Source organism: Paroedura picta, chromosome 2, assembly GCF_049243985.1.
Source record: "Paroedura picta isolate Pp20150507F chromosome 2, Ppicta_v3.0, whole genome shotgun sequence".
Lineage (NCBI taxonomy): Eukaryota > Metazoa > Chordata > Lepidosauria > Squamata > Gekkonidae > Paroedura > Paroedura picta.
The window spans coordinates 91,796,855-91,811,724 of record NC_135370.1 but is presented as its reverse complement, the minus strand read 5'-3'; the positions used below and the strand labels follow the sequence as shown (position 1 = coordinate 91,811,724).

Sequence of the window (14,870 nt, the reverse complement as noted above, 5' to 3'; positions counted from 1 at the left end):
ATGACAAAAGATATCTATGAATGGATCACCCATAATTTGTTAAAATCAACAATGTCGTCACCACCTCCGTTTCTCATTTAGTGATTGAACTATGGCTTAGGGAGTAAGACCATTCCACATGCAGTTTTTTCAATTAATTTGATCTCCAGAGTGGACTGTCTTTTGCGCTGTGCTTGAGTGCGTATATGCAGCTGTCCTGGCTACTAAGCAAAAGGGAAGCCCAATTAACCACAGGGTCTGACCGCAGTGATTCTCAGATCACACTCCAAAAATCACAGTCCAGGCTCCAATAGCATAATCAAAGGAAAAGTCAGAAGGCCACCCAGGGTTGGGTTACATCTTCCAAAAGCAGTCCAAGCTCAGGTAATAATACTGACTACAAAGCAAGTTCAGCAACTGGTGGAGAGTGGAGGTTAAGATCTTGATACCTGTTCGTATTGCTGCTCGTTTAAACTCAAGATAGACTGCAAATAGAGTATTTGTTTTGTTTTTGGTTCTTTTCTTTTTGTTTGTAATCAAGATGATTTGAAGTTAATTGTAGTCCTCCTCCTCCTCCATGCCTCTTCCCAGCACTTGGCAAGAGGAGGAAGAGCCGGCACTAGGTAAGCCAAGAGAGCGGGGAAGCCTGTCCGGGTATACTCCACTACAGGCGTGCTGCACTCCCTGGCTACTGGGTGACCATGTGAGCCTATGTGGGCCTGCTCTGTCATGGCCACACCACTCTCCTGTGCCTCCTGGCCATCGGGGGAGTCTATCCAGGCCTGCCCTGCCAGCCTGGCCGGCCCACCTGCTCTGCCAACCTGACTGGCTTGCCCTACTCTGCAAGAGTCCTTCCGCTATCCGCCTTTCTATAGCCCAATTTCAAAACTGTGAAACAGTTAAACAGTTCCGCAGGGCTTGCAAAAAGGAGCTCTTCCACCAGGCATTTGGTTGAGACCAGGCATAACCAAGAGCGAATGAAGGGCCCTTGCTCCCCCCAACCCCGAAACTCTACCAGAGCACTCTGGACCTGTTGTGCCATTGCACTGTTGCACTGTTGTGCTATTATATTGTATTGTGTGCTGTTACTTTATTTGTTGTATTATTTAATTGTTACAACCACTGTTGTTAATATTATTGTTTGATTATTAATGCAGATTGTTTCATGTATGGTTCATAAGTTCAATGTAAACTGCCCTGAGCCTCCGGGGAGGGTGGTAAATAAATACAGACAGACAGACAGACAGACAGACAGACATATATATATATATATAAAATGTATTCCACCTCCCCATATTACAGATGAAGTGCAAGGGGGGGCAAACTGAGAGGCGGTGACTTGTCTAATGGGTTTATGGCAACATAAGATTCAAAAAGGGAATACCTGAGCTCTATTGTAATATTTTAGTCATTATACTGTACCAGTCAACACTAAACTTTTGTAGCCTTCTTTCTAATTACCTATGTCTAACTTAAATAAGTACTTTTGTGTGTGTTTGTGTATATGTTAAGGTTTCTCCAGATTCTTTCTGCGATTTGTGGGTCCAAGATATGGAATATATTCAGAATCCATGTATAGCACTGGCTGCTTATGTGGCCTTGTGTAACAAATTTAATATCTGCATAGAGTGGAGGAGCTCCAATTACTGTCGTAAGTATTTTGTGTTCATGTACTATGTTTGCCTTGATGTTACTAACATGTTAATGCCAGTTGGTGAAAAGATAGTGTGGTCTGTGGCAGCGGTCCGCAAGCTTTTGGCCGCTGCGGACCGCTGCTCCGAAGTGGGGGGAGAGGGCAGCCCGGGGGCCCGCGCACGCGCGGCAGCCCCAGCGCAAACGCGCATGTGCAGACTGCCCCGGATGTGTGTTTGCGCCCGGCAGGGGCGCAAACGTGCATGCGCGGCAGTCCGCGCACGCACGTTTGCGCCCCCGCCATGCCGGCGGCCGCGCCTCCCCCTCCCGGCCCCTCCGGGCCGCCAGCAAATCGGCCGCTAAAGCAGCAAGCTTCTCTTCCCTCCCCTCCTGAAACAAGAAGCTTGCCGGGCCGCGAGCTAATCGGCCACTTTGGCCTGGCGAGCTTCTCGCTTCGGGGGGGAGGGAAGAAGGAGCCGCAGCCAGGCACCAGGCCGCAACCCGCGGGTTGGGGACCACTGGTCTGTGGGACAAAGTCTTGAAGGTTAGTATCAGAGACCTGATTCAAGTTCAAACTTGTTCATGGACTTGTTGCATAATTTGCTGTAAATCAAGTGAGATAAGGAAGTGTTACCTGCCTTAGTGCTTAAGCATATGGCTTTTAAATTCAGTACATCACACACATACTTCTACAGAAGTGACCACATCCTGCCCCACACATGAGAATTCATATTATTTTATTGCAATTCTGTATTGCCCTCCCTTGTGGTTCAGAGTGGTTTATAGTAAGTTTACAGTTGTCAGAATATAGCATACAGCATCTCATCCAGCCTCAGCACATACAGAAGGGAAAAGGTCATGTTGAAATTGATTACACTATGGTGAACTTGATACCAGTAGACTCTAAAAGAAAAAATGTGGAAGGTAATTTGAGAATAGAATACCAGTGTAACTTTAATCAGATACTTCAATCTAAAATAGTATAAAATTCGAAGAACAAGTAAAAAATTGACACAGTGTCACTGAAGAAACTAGGAGCTCGTTTTGACACTCATTTGAAAGATTGACATCTATTTGAAAATTGAATAAAAGATAGCCATCTTCAGCTTGATACGTTCTTTTTTTTTTTTGAAAAAAAAATTAAGCATTAATCAGAGACCAAAGCTCAAAGATCCATAGCAGTTAAGTCCTTTGAATTCTCTTTTGGGGATATAAGGTCTCCACAGTGTTCAAGAAAAAAATATATAATCAGTGACTTTTCACCTGTATATGTCTACAAATAGCAAGAACATATTATTTGCTTCCTTGTATTGTTACTGATTGCAGCGATGCTAGAACTAAAAGTGTACTTGTCCTTTTTCTTAATTAGTTTTTTATGCTTAAAATATTTTGACTTATATTTGTTAATGTACTTTTTAAAAAGGCATTGTATGGGATGAAGCTTATAAAACACAGAGGTGCCTATATCTGTTTTCTTATGCTTTGGCATATAGCTTGTAACTGAACCTTGAACGTTCTCTTCATATGTTTTTTCACTAGCATTTCCATGTTCAGAAGGTTTTCTCTATAAGGCCTGTATATCTGCCTGTGATACACCGGTTACTTGTCAGAATCTGGACCCAGTACCTCAGGTTTCAGATTCTTGTTTAATACTCACAGAGGGATGTGTCTGTGCAGAAGGAACTATCCTTCATCGTGCTCATTCTGATTTGTGCATTCCAGAAGAGAAGTGTGGTAGGTTGCTACATTTTTTTTTACATTTACCTAGTAATGTGATGACCAAAAATTATGATCCTAACCTGTTTATTTACTGTATACATACATAAATTAAACAAGCTTTTCTGTGTATATGTATTTTCACATATAAAGTAGAATGGTATGTGCTGGAAAAACCTCAATTAACTCCTGTGGAAGCCCCTGAATTATGTGGCCATCACTAAACAATATTAGAAGTTGCTATCTGTTGTGTACGTGTGACTAATTCTAGGTATCCCCTTATTTTGCCTTTCTAACACACAATCAGCATTGGCAAAGAATACAGTTCTTTGCATCTTACCTTACTATGGAGTCTCAGATCACGAATATAGCTCACCAGGCATTTTGCCATCTACACCAGGCAAAGCTACTAGTGCTCTACTGGAAGCTTACTAGTGCCTGAAAAACCTAACCACAATGATCCATGCAATGGCCATCTCTAGATTGTACCACAGTAACATGGGCCTACCCCTCACTATGATTCAGAAATTACAGCTGGCACAAAATGCGGCTGCACAAGACCTACCCTCCACCAACTGCACTGACTACTGGTGGAGTTCCAAATCATGTTCAAGGCATTGGCATTAATCTTCAAGGCCTTATGTGGTCTTGGCCCTGTGTACCTATGGGACTGCCTCTCCCAGTATAATCCCCAGAGAACATTAAGACTGGCAAATACAAATCTGCTGATAATCCTTGGACCCAAAGAAATCCAGCTGGACCAGAGCCTGGAAGAATAAGCTATCAGCTTTATTAGCGGGGCAGGCCTGCAGTGCAGTGCTAGTTCAGGGGAGAGATCTAGCTGTTATACACCAGCTGAATACAAGGGAGGAATGGGAACCAAGACTGCAGAGAGAATCCTGTACCAAACCTGTACCAAGTTAGAGCTGAGCAGAAGAGAGCATCCAAGGTCATTGTTGTAAATCCAGTCTTGGAGTCTCAGGCAGTACGAGGCAGGCAGAAAACTGTAGTCACAAGGTTCGGTGCAAGGTCAGAAGTCCAAGCAGTCCAGCTAGCAAGAAATGGGCATGGAGGATGTCAACTTTCTAGTGCAAGGTGTAGTTACTTCCATGTCGGCTTGCACCCAGCCTGTGGCTTGAATGCAGCTTACAGACTGCCTAGGCATTGGTTCTGTGGCTATTCAGTCAGATAACTGTAGCCGCCTCTGGGCTAGCCTTGCAGATCTCCTTCTATCATGCAAGACCTCTGTAAGTCTTTTCCTGGAATGTGAAGGGTGAGGATTCCAAGCACTCTAAGTCATTGGTCTACTCCTCCGTTTTCAGCTGCAGTTTGTCAGCAGGTGGTTCAGGCGACTATTGAATAGCCTATGGTTGTCTGAGCCCTTCCTTCCAGCAACTCTTCCTACTCCTCAGAAGAACTGCCAGAGGACGCCTTGACACCAGTGCAGATCCAGGTCTTGACAGAGATTATGCACTTCCTCAGAGCCTGTAAAACGGTGCTCTTCCACAAGGCCTGTGGTTGAGGTTAGAATAAAAAATAAGAACCACTATGGGCCTCCCTCCATTTTCACTTCCCACTACTCCTATCATAGCCCTCCAAATGCTATTGGATGGTTTCCTGCATAGAAAGATCTCCCACCATGGGTCTAAAAAACTGATATAAATAAACACGCAAACAAATAAATGACAGTGGAATTAGAAGGATATTGCAGTAGGCAATTTTAAACGATAATGTTTTAATGATTTTTATTGTTAAATTATTAATTAATTAATTTATTGTTACATTTCTTAGTTTAAACTGAGCTGCAAGAGGTGCCAGCTAGGGATCAGGTAGGGCAGCAGGTTGGAGTGGTTCCTGTTACAGCTCACTTACAGCTCAGTTAAGGGGTGGCTAGCCCAAGAAGGGCTGTGCAGTGGAAGCTGATAGCTGTGGGCAGGGCAGGTTCCATATGCAGCTCAGATTAAACAGAGCTGCAAGGGGGCCAGCCTTCGATTGGCCAAACTGAGCTAAGTGCACAGTCATCGATTTCAGTTCGTCAGTTTGCTTTCCTTCCTTGAGAAATGGGGGGAAGTGAACCAGCAGAGGACAGGAGCATCTGCCTCAGCCTAAGTGGATGAAAGTCATTTCAGCAATTGATTTTGAATTTCCCCACTTGGAGGCAGCAAAAGTGAAATTGCTTGTAACCATTTTAGGCTATTAGCAGGGCAATGGTGCCTGTCTGCTATCAGCATAAAATGACTGCCAGAAAATGAAAGGTCCACGTAAATCCAGCTACCAAACTAAGGTCCATTCCGCACGACTTAAATATTGCAGAAGTCTTACCTTTGGTAAACGCTACAAATTCAGGGTTCCGCATGGCGTCGCACACAATCTGCAACACTCCTGCCGCGCATGCGCGATTTTGGCCGCACATGGCACATGCGTGCATGCGCAGCCCGGCGTGCATGCGCAATGCGCGGGCGCAGCCCTGATTCCCTCTCCCCCCCTCCCGCAGTAAGAAGCTTCCCGGGCCACAAGCTTGTGGCCTGGGAAGTTTTTTACTGCGGGGGGGGCGGGGAGAGGGAGCCGCGGCCCGGCACCATGGCCTTCACGGCCCGCAGGTTGGGGACCACTGCTGTAGATAATGAGTTCCTAGCTCATTGCCTTGCCGATGCCGGGATTCGGGGACAGCTCTCAAATGGCTGATCTCATTCCTCCGGGGTTGCGGACAGAGTGTTGAAATAGGAGAGAGAATATCCAACCGTCATCAGCTAACATGTGGTCCCACAGGGAGCAGTCCTCTCTCCTATACTATTTAACATCTTCATGCGCCCTCTTGCTCAGCTGGTACAGAGGTTTGGGCTGGGTTGCCATCAATATGTAGTTGACACCCAGCTCTTCCTCCTGATGGATGACTGCCCTGATTCCCCCCCCAGAAATCTTAGCCAGATGCCTGAAAGAGGTGACAAAATGGCTCAAGCAGAGTCGTCTGAAGCTCAACCCTACAAAGACAGAGGTCCTGTGGCTGGGTAAGAAGGGACCAAGAGAGGAAGAGTGCCTACCCACCTGCACGTACGTCTAACAGTAGCCCACTCTGCCAGAAACCTGGGAGTGATCCTTGATGCCTCCCTCTCCATGGAGGCGCAGGTCACAAGAATACCGCAGCTGGCCTTCTACCACCTACGCCAAGCCAAACTACTAGCGCCCTACTTGGCACCAGAACACCTAGCCACAGTGATCCACGAGACGGTCACCTCTAGACTGGACTTCTGGAACTTGCTCTATGCAGGCCTACCCTTATCCTTGACCCGGAAACTGCAGTTGGTGTAGAATGCAGCGGCCAGGATTCTCACCAACACACCGTGGAGATCTCATATCCGGCCTAGATCTCATATCCTGCTGGCTAGAAGATAACATGATGGAACATATTTAATTACTGTTATGATCTCTGTAAATGATGCTGCTACTGGGTTGCTATTAACTTTTAAGTTTTATGATGGTTTTAATATCTTTGTATTATTTTAAACTTGTAAGCCACCACAAGCTGGCCTTGCTGGGAGAGGCAGGGTAAAAGTTGAAAGTATAATAAATAAATATAAATAAATAAAGGTATGCATAAATGCATGTAATTTCTAGCAGAAATAGGAGTTGCAGCATTGCTTCTGAAATGTTGCAGTTTAGAGAGCTGTCTGCTTGCTTTGCTTTCTCCAGTAAAACATTTCTTGGTGAGTGTACAGATACTTAAGAGTTTCATAGAAACTGCCATATTTCAAAAATGTAGATTGCGAAGTACTATAAATCAGAAAAGTTGCAGCATTAACAGTGGTTTTCCATGATAAATATTGAATCTGAATACACACTTTCTTTATGACTTGTGTTTGTTTTCTGTCACAGAATAAACAAGACCTTTATGCATTTTATATATTTTTTCCCAATAATTCAGCTTGTACAGACAGCTTTGGAGTGCCTCATGCATTGGGTGAGACGTGGAAAACCTCTCTTAGTGGATGTTGCATGTACAGATGTGTTGACAATGACACTATTACTCCTGTAGAGTACAATTGTTCGGTTAGTCAAGAAGTTGAGTGCCAGCACTTCGGAGAAGTGGCTTTAATTGTACCTGATGATCAGACCTGTTGTCCTCAGAAAGTCTGCAGTAAGTATCTTTAATATGTAATACATGAGTTTTACTTACTAGTTATCTAATTTTTCATGGTATTATAACTATGGCTTAATCAGCATCATTCTATATATCAAAATATACAAATATACTATTACTTAACTTGTCTAATTTTTAATGCAGTATTTGAGTTTTTCACAATTTGAAATGTTAAAGAAGAAATTAGATGGCAGAGAACAAAGAAAGAGGGGTGTGTATCTTCTAAAGGATGGACAAGTAAGGGGCAATTAAGAGGTTCTTTGTGAGGGGATATGGCAGGCTTTAAAGATCTTGCGCCACCCGGCTTCTCGGTCCTCCATCAGCCCCGGCTCCATGGTAGGGGGGGTGGGGTGGCGATCCTAGTCCGGGACAGTTATGCCTTCAGGGCTCTCCCAGCACCATCGATCCCAGGAGTTGAATGTGTCGGCCTGACGTGGGAATCGGTCGAGAACGTGGCCATCTGGGCGGTGTACCGTTCACCCACTGCCCCGCCCGATGCCCTGCTGGGCCTGCTGGAGGCGGCGGCCGCCTGGACATTGCAGTTCCCCAAATTATTAATTTTGGGGGACTTTAATGTCCATGCGGATTCGTCGGCTCCAGGACTTGGCCTGGACCTGGTGTCGGCCATGGCGACACTGGGGTTCTCGCAATTTGTTGCTGGTCCCACTCATCAGGCTGGCCACACCCTGGATCTGATCTTTGGTGCTGGTGTTGAGATCGATCTGGTGGCTAACAACATCGTTCCGTGGTCTGACCACCATACCCTGAAGGCTCGCCTACGGATGCCACCCCTCCCCTGTTTGGGTGACGGACGCATTTTAGTCCGCCCACGGAGACTTATGGAATCCGAAGGATTCCTGAATGCTCTGCGGGACCCGATGCCCTCCGGTGTCTCGTTGGAGGCCTTGGTGGAGGACTGGCAGTCCCGCCTGTTGGCCGCCATTGACGAGATAGCTCCTGAGCGCCCTCTCCGCCCTCGCCTCAAGCAGGCCCCGTGGTTTACCGCGGAGCTTCGGGAGAGGAAGAGGGAGGTGAGACGGCTAGAGCGAGTGTGGCGGAAGACCCGCGACGAAGCTACAAGAACATCTCATCGCACGCTTATGAGGGCGTATGAGATGGCGGTGAAAGCGGCAAAGTGTGACTACTTTGCTGCGGAAATCGCGTCCGCTAGCTCTCGCCCAGCCCAATTATTTAGGATAGTTCGGACCCTTACTGCCCTCGAAGGAGGGCATCAAAATAGTAGTCAATTGGAACTAGGCTGCGAGGCTTTTGCGAGCTATTTTGCGGATAAGATCTTGTCGCTCCGTCGTGACCTTACTGCCACAGTTGATACAGTTCGTGAACTAGAAGCTCCGTGGCCGTTACGGGGGATCAGGTTTGATGGCTTCAGGCGGCTCTCTTTATCCGAAGTGGACAAATTGCTAGGGTCGGTGAGGGCGACCACTTGCCCCCTTGATCCCTGTCCGTCGTGGTTGCTTAAGATCAGCGACCCACGGATAGGTGTTCCCCTGAGGGAGATTATAAACCTCTCCCTTACATCGGGAGAATTCCCTCAGCGGCTCAAGGAGGCAGTGGTTCGCCCTCTTCTGAAAAAACCATCGCTGAATCCGCGGGACCCCGCCAGCTACCGCCCGGTATCGCATCTTGCATTCCTGGGCAAGGTGGTTGAGAGGGCCGCCGCGGACCAGCTCCTAGCATTTTTGGAGGAAACTTCGGCCCTTGATCCATACCAGTCTGGCTTCCGTCCTGGCCATGGGGTGGAGACTGTGCTGGTCGCCCTGACAGATGATCTCCGGCGCCAGCTGGACCGGGGCGGGTCGGCCATTCTCGTGCTATTAGACCTGTCAGCCGCATTTGATGTGGTTGACCACGAGCTCTTGGTTCACCGCCTCGCTGATACTGGGATTGGAAGGGTGGCTCTTAAATGGCTATCCTCCTTTCTAGAGAACAGATCACAGAGGGTCGCTGTGGGGGAGGAGTTATCCGACTCCTTTGCACTCCCATGTGGGGTGCCACAGGGAGCGGTGCTCTCCCCCACGTTATTTAACATCTATATGCGTCCCCTGGCTCAGCTGGTACGGAGTTATGGGCTTGGGTGTCACCAGTACGCTGATGATACCCAGCTCTATCTCTTGATGGATGGCCGGCCAGATCTCCCCCCAGAAAAATTCGCCAGTTGTTTGGAAGCAGTGGCTGGATGGATCAGGAAGAGCCGCCTGAGACTCAACCCCTCTAAGACGGAGGTCCTTTGGCTAGGCCGAAGGGAGCAGGAACAGGAAGCGCGTCTTCCCTGCCTGGACGGGGTACAATTGTCATCTGTGCCCCAAGCCAGGAATTTGGGAGTGATTCTGGATGCCTCACTTTCCATGGAGGCCCAGGTCACTAAGGTAGCCCGGACGGCGTTTCTCCATCTACGCCAAGCTCGGCTACTAGCGCCCTACCTGCCCCCGGAACACCTGGCCACTGTGATCCATGCAACGGTTACTTCTAGATTAGACTTCTGTAACTCGCTCTACGCGGGCCTACCCTTGTCTCTAACCCGGAAGTTACAGCTGGTACAGAATGCAGCTGCACGGGTCCTCACTAAATCATCTTGGAGGTCCCATGTTCAGCCTCTGCTGAAGCAGCTGCACTGGTTGCCAGTTTGTTTCCGGATCAGGTTCAAGGTTTTGGTACTAACCTTTAAGACTATACGCGGCTTGGGTCCTGCATACTTGAGGGACCGCCTATCTCCTTATGCCCCCCGCAGGGCATTTCGCTCTGCGGGTAAGAATCTGCTGATGATCCCAGGACCCCGGGAGGCACGCCTGGCCTCGACAAGGGCCAGGGCCTTTTCGGTCCTGGCCCCTACCTGGTGGAATGAGCTCCCTGAAGAGCTGCGGGCCCTGTTGGAGCTCTCTGAGTTCCGCAGAGCCTGCAAAACGGAGCTCTTCCGCCAGGCGTTTGTCTAAGGCCGGGTGATGGCCCGGGGCTAAGATCGGACCCCTCTCCCCGGAGGGGGGAGGCCAGTACTAAACTGACCTGGTTCCCCAGAGTGTTCCATCCTATGCCCAATTATCCTCCGTTCCCTTCTGCTCATCCAGTGGGCCTGTACGGGAATAGTTTTAATCGCCATCATTGTGACTTAGTCATTGTTTTAATGGGGTTTTAATGGGGAATTTTAATGGTTAATATATTGTATTGTATTAAAATGTTGTGAACCGCCGCGAGCCGGTTTCCGAGAGCGGCGGTCATACAAATCAAATAAATAATAATAATAATTATTATTATTAGCCTGGTTGAAGTTCCTCCTTTGTACTGACATTCTTTCTTGCTCTGACCTGAATAGCTCAGGCTAGTCCGATCTTGGAAGCTAAACAGGGTTGCCTCAATTTAGGATTTACATGGAAGACCTCCAAAGAATACCAGGGTTGTGCCAGGCAATGGCAAACTACCTTTGAGCATCTCTTGCTTTGAAATCTCTATAGAGTTGCTATAGGTCAGCTGTGACTTGAATGCACTTGCCACCACCTTCGCGTATTTTCCTCACTATTCAAAGATGGTAACTAGAAACTTAAATAGAATGTTGTAAAGTTGTCTCTTTGCCCTAACACAGCTTGTACCACAATTGCTTTCCTACCCAAATTGCTTTCTGCAGGACTATACAGTGAGTGTGAAAATGGCGCTAGATTAATCTAGAAAGGTTAAAGAGAGGGCTCTGCTATACTGCAGATCTGTTTTTTCTATGTCATTGTGGACAAGCAAATTTATATATCATTGTGGCCATTGTTCTTGTGTCCCTGTGAATCAAAACTAGTAGATCTTTGAAACTATAAATAACAAGAGACCCATACATCTATTCTTCATAGAACCCATTTAGTTGATCACCTGAGGGGAATTTTAATTTTCCATTGGCAATTAAGTAGTGGCTATTAACATGCTTGGTTATTTATTAGCCAACATGTTTAATCATATGATGAACAAAGATCCTCATGATGCAAAAAAAAAAAAAAGTTAGGTAAGATGTACAACAAACCATGGCTGTTGTTCCTGGGTTTGTAGTAACAGGAACAACCTGGGAAATCCACACAACTAGAAAATAAAATCAGAGTCCAGTAGCACCATTAAGACCAACGAAGATTTATCCAAGGTGTGAGCTTTCGAGTGCAAGCACTCTTCCTCAGACTAAGAACTCCCTACATGACAGTGGGGATATATACCAAAAAATAATTCTGTTAAATTAGTAAACTGTGTCACACATCCAAATACAGCCATATGATAATTCTTTGCCAAAACAGGCAATAAATTTCCTGGAATTCAGTTGTAGTTCACAAAAACATAGGAAAAATAAAACTCTGTCAGTGATCAAAGGCTCCCACCCCACCATTTGCTATTCACCCCATCTGTCATCATACAAGTGTCAAACATTCCTGTAAGGGAATTGTTGGCAATTATTTCATCCCAAGAACTGGGAGTTAAACTTAAAATTCCATTACATTACCATTACCTTACAGTCACATTATCACAAATAATGATAGGAGGAATATGGATACACAAGTTGAACAAGGTTAGCATGAATAGTGAGATAAAAAAAATCTATGTCCTTGTTAAGTCCAGGGTATGTCATAGTTTTGAGTGTTGTAATAACTTGCATTTCTGCAATCTCCCTTTCTAGCCTGTTCTTGAAGTTCCTTCGCAATAAAACAGCTTCACAGCTACCCATTTGAATCTACAACTAGAAAATGTAATGCTTATGCTTTTGTAGTAAACCATAGCTTAAATCCTAGTTTGGAAACCTGGTTTAGTGACATTACAAAGTGAAATTACAAGCTATGGAGTGCCACAAAGGCAGGAGCATTTAATTTTCTCACTGGTAGTGGTGGGTGGAAGAAAGAGCATGAGAGCCTGAGAATTCCTCAAGCTCCTTCCTTTAATGACAAACAATGGCTTGATGTCATGTAGGGGGAAAACCCATAAATAGCATTGTTCTTCTTTGGTTTTGCAATAGATTTACCAGCAATTTTTAGAGGGTCATGATGTAATTTACAGGTTTACCTACAAGTGATACCTCATCAGCACCAGTAACACCCCTCCATGTCCCCCCCCCAAATCTCCCACTGGTTCCCCCCATGCCCCCCCCAATCCTATTACAACATGTGAACTTTTCCTTAGAACAGGTTAAAAGTGCTCCCGGTCAGGTCTTCTTTTTTGATATTTTAAAAATATATCGTGTAGCCATCCTTATCCATCGTTCCTCTGTATATTTGTGAAATATGGGATGTGACCGGCTGTCTAAGTTGGAATAGGGCCAATCAGGGTGCAGCCAGCATAGCTGGCTGCACATGATTGGCCTTTCCCCTGCAGCTCCAGCCCCCTGTCCCCAGACTCTAGCCTCTTTGCTCTCAGATGAGCCTCAGTGCTAGGAGCCAGCAGCAAGTAAGTGGAGAGGGCCTGCTAATGAGGGCCTCTTGGCCTGCTAAGCAGGGCCTGCTAATGAGGGCCTCCCGGCTTGCTGACTACCTGCTAAGGAGCTCTGCCCTGGGCCTGCTAACAAGCTGGCCAGCCCCCGCCCGCCCCACTTGATCCGGCTGCAAGCTGAGGCCCAAAGTCACCTTAAGCTGCCTGGCTGGGGGCCAGGGGAGGGGACACTTTCAAGGCCCATTCTTAGGAATAGGCTTTGAAGCTAGTATATTTATATTTCAGTAGCTGTAATCTTGTACTGCTGCTCTTATCTCTTCTTTAAAACAATGAAAATGAAAATCATTGCTGACTGCCAGTATAACCCTTTAGGTGACTTGATTAATCTAAAAGTGTATTTCAAACTAGCAAATCTGAGGGGATAAGGGAAACTGTAATCTCCTATTTTATTTATTTTATTTTATTTATTTTATTATATTTTTATACCGCCCTCCCTTGCAGCTCAGGGTGGTTTACTTTGAATGTTCACAATGCCCCTTACTCCAAATATGTTTATCATTGTTACTATAGTCCTGTGTGGATTTAGCTTACAGCAGTTACCTACATCTGATACTCAACAAACACTCTGACTGGATTTATAAATTCATCAACTTTTACCACATTTGGTAATATGCCTTTGTCGTTATTTGCTTCTTCTTCTCCTCTCTCAAAAGCTTGTAATCAGAGCCTCTGTGAAACATTGATTCCTGAATGCAAAGGGCTAGAGAAGCTAGCTACTTATTACCGTGATGATTCCTGCTGTCCCAATTATACATGTGGTAAGTATTGAATGAATAAATGAAATCAAACAAGCAGTCTGTGCCCTCACTGTACGAACTGTAATCAAGGTCCTTCACTATCTGAATAGTGACAAATGAAATTACCACTAAGATAAAATACCACTAAGATAAAAAAAATTCTCTTAAGAATCTTAGGGATAGATCCCCTTCCATTCAAAGAAAGACTCTTTGAGCTAAAAAACCTCTGTGAACAGAAAGGCATCTTTTATCACAATCTCATAGTCTACATCAAGCCCAAAGTAAAAAACAAAACAAAACAAAAGAAAGGTTAAAAAAAGATACCCAAATATTCTTCATGGCTGGCAGTATTCTTAACCCTAAATGGATATGTTTGATAGTCTATGCCTAGAAAAGATTACAGAACATATATGCTTGTTTTTTGTGCAAGATGTTAATTTGGCATATACAGAGAAGTAACTACATCTATGTTCCCCCATGCTGATTCAGTCTCTTCACAAAGGGCACTAGGATATTAGTACTCTTTCCAATGGCTGATTAAGATTATTCTATGTGTTTCAGAATGTGATCCAGAAAAATGTGAGTCCATGGAACAAATTCCAAACTGTCAACCAGATCAAACTCTGATTGCTGCCCATGTGGAAGGTACCTGCTGTGTATCATACATTTGTGGTATGTCAAGTTCATTTCTTACTAACAGTCATCAGGTTAATATAAAGGCTTTAGAAGAGTGTAGTCTGCACGGGGATTTTTACCCACTGCCAGCTCAAATAAATCCCTACTGAATTTGATTTGATGATCACTGAATTTGATTTCCAATTTGATTTTGGGCGCTTTAAATTTTCCCTCTGCAGCATGCATGATTGATCCAGACTGACCCTACCTTTCCCCTGCTATATCCAGAAGTGGATATAACTCTGAATATTTCAAAAATGGACATCAGTAAATGTGTAGTTCTCTGCTTTTTGTGAATTAACTTACTGCCCCATGCCTCCAATGCTGTAGCAAAGCAGACTTCCCTGATTGGCCAGGGCATCAGCAGAGATTTGCCTTTTAGATTTATTCCCCCTCCTCTGCTGTCTCCAGTCGTCTTCCCCACACCCTATGCCCCTGGTTCAAGAAAAGAAAGAAAGAGACTCCTGCTGCGCTTGGCTCCCCTCTGCGCTCTGAGCTTTCCCAATCGAGTGCAAAATACTTTTTGCTTCAATTGG

At 45.6% G+C, this 14,870-nt stretch overlaps 1 protein-coding gene and 1 long non-coding RNA gene across 3 annotated transcripts in view; one reads left to right on the top strand and one right to left on the bottom strand.

The window, feature by feature from the left end:
* LOC143829960 (uncharacterized) overlaps nt 1–14,870 on the bottom strand; it is a 103,259-nt gene that overhangs the window by 34,363 nt on the left and 54,026 nt on the right. The window lies entirely within an intron of this gene.
* The window catches only part of OTOG (otogelin), a 180,046-nt gene that overhangs the window by 134,779 nt on the left and 30,397 nt on the right, over nt 1–14,870 (top strand). For both annotated transcript variants that reach the window (XM_077321603.1, XM_077321602.1), the window contains exons 42-46: nt 1,492–1,630; nt 3,151–3,345; nt 7,250–7,462; nt 13,576–13,680; nt 14,221–14,331. In XM_077321603.1, coding sequence (XP_077177718.1) covers nt 1,492–1,630; nt 3,151–3,345; nt 7,250–7,462; nt 13,576–13,680; nt 14,221–14,331 — 763 coding nt within the window. The remainder of the gene's footprint in view (nt 1–1,491; nt 1,631–3,150; nt 3,346–7,249; nt 7,463–13,575; nt 13,681–14,220; nt 14,332–14,870) is intronic.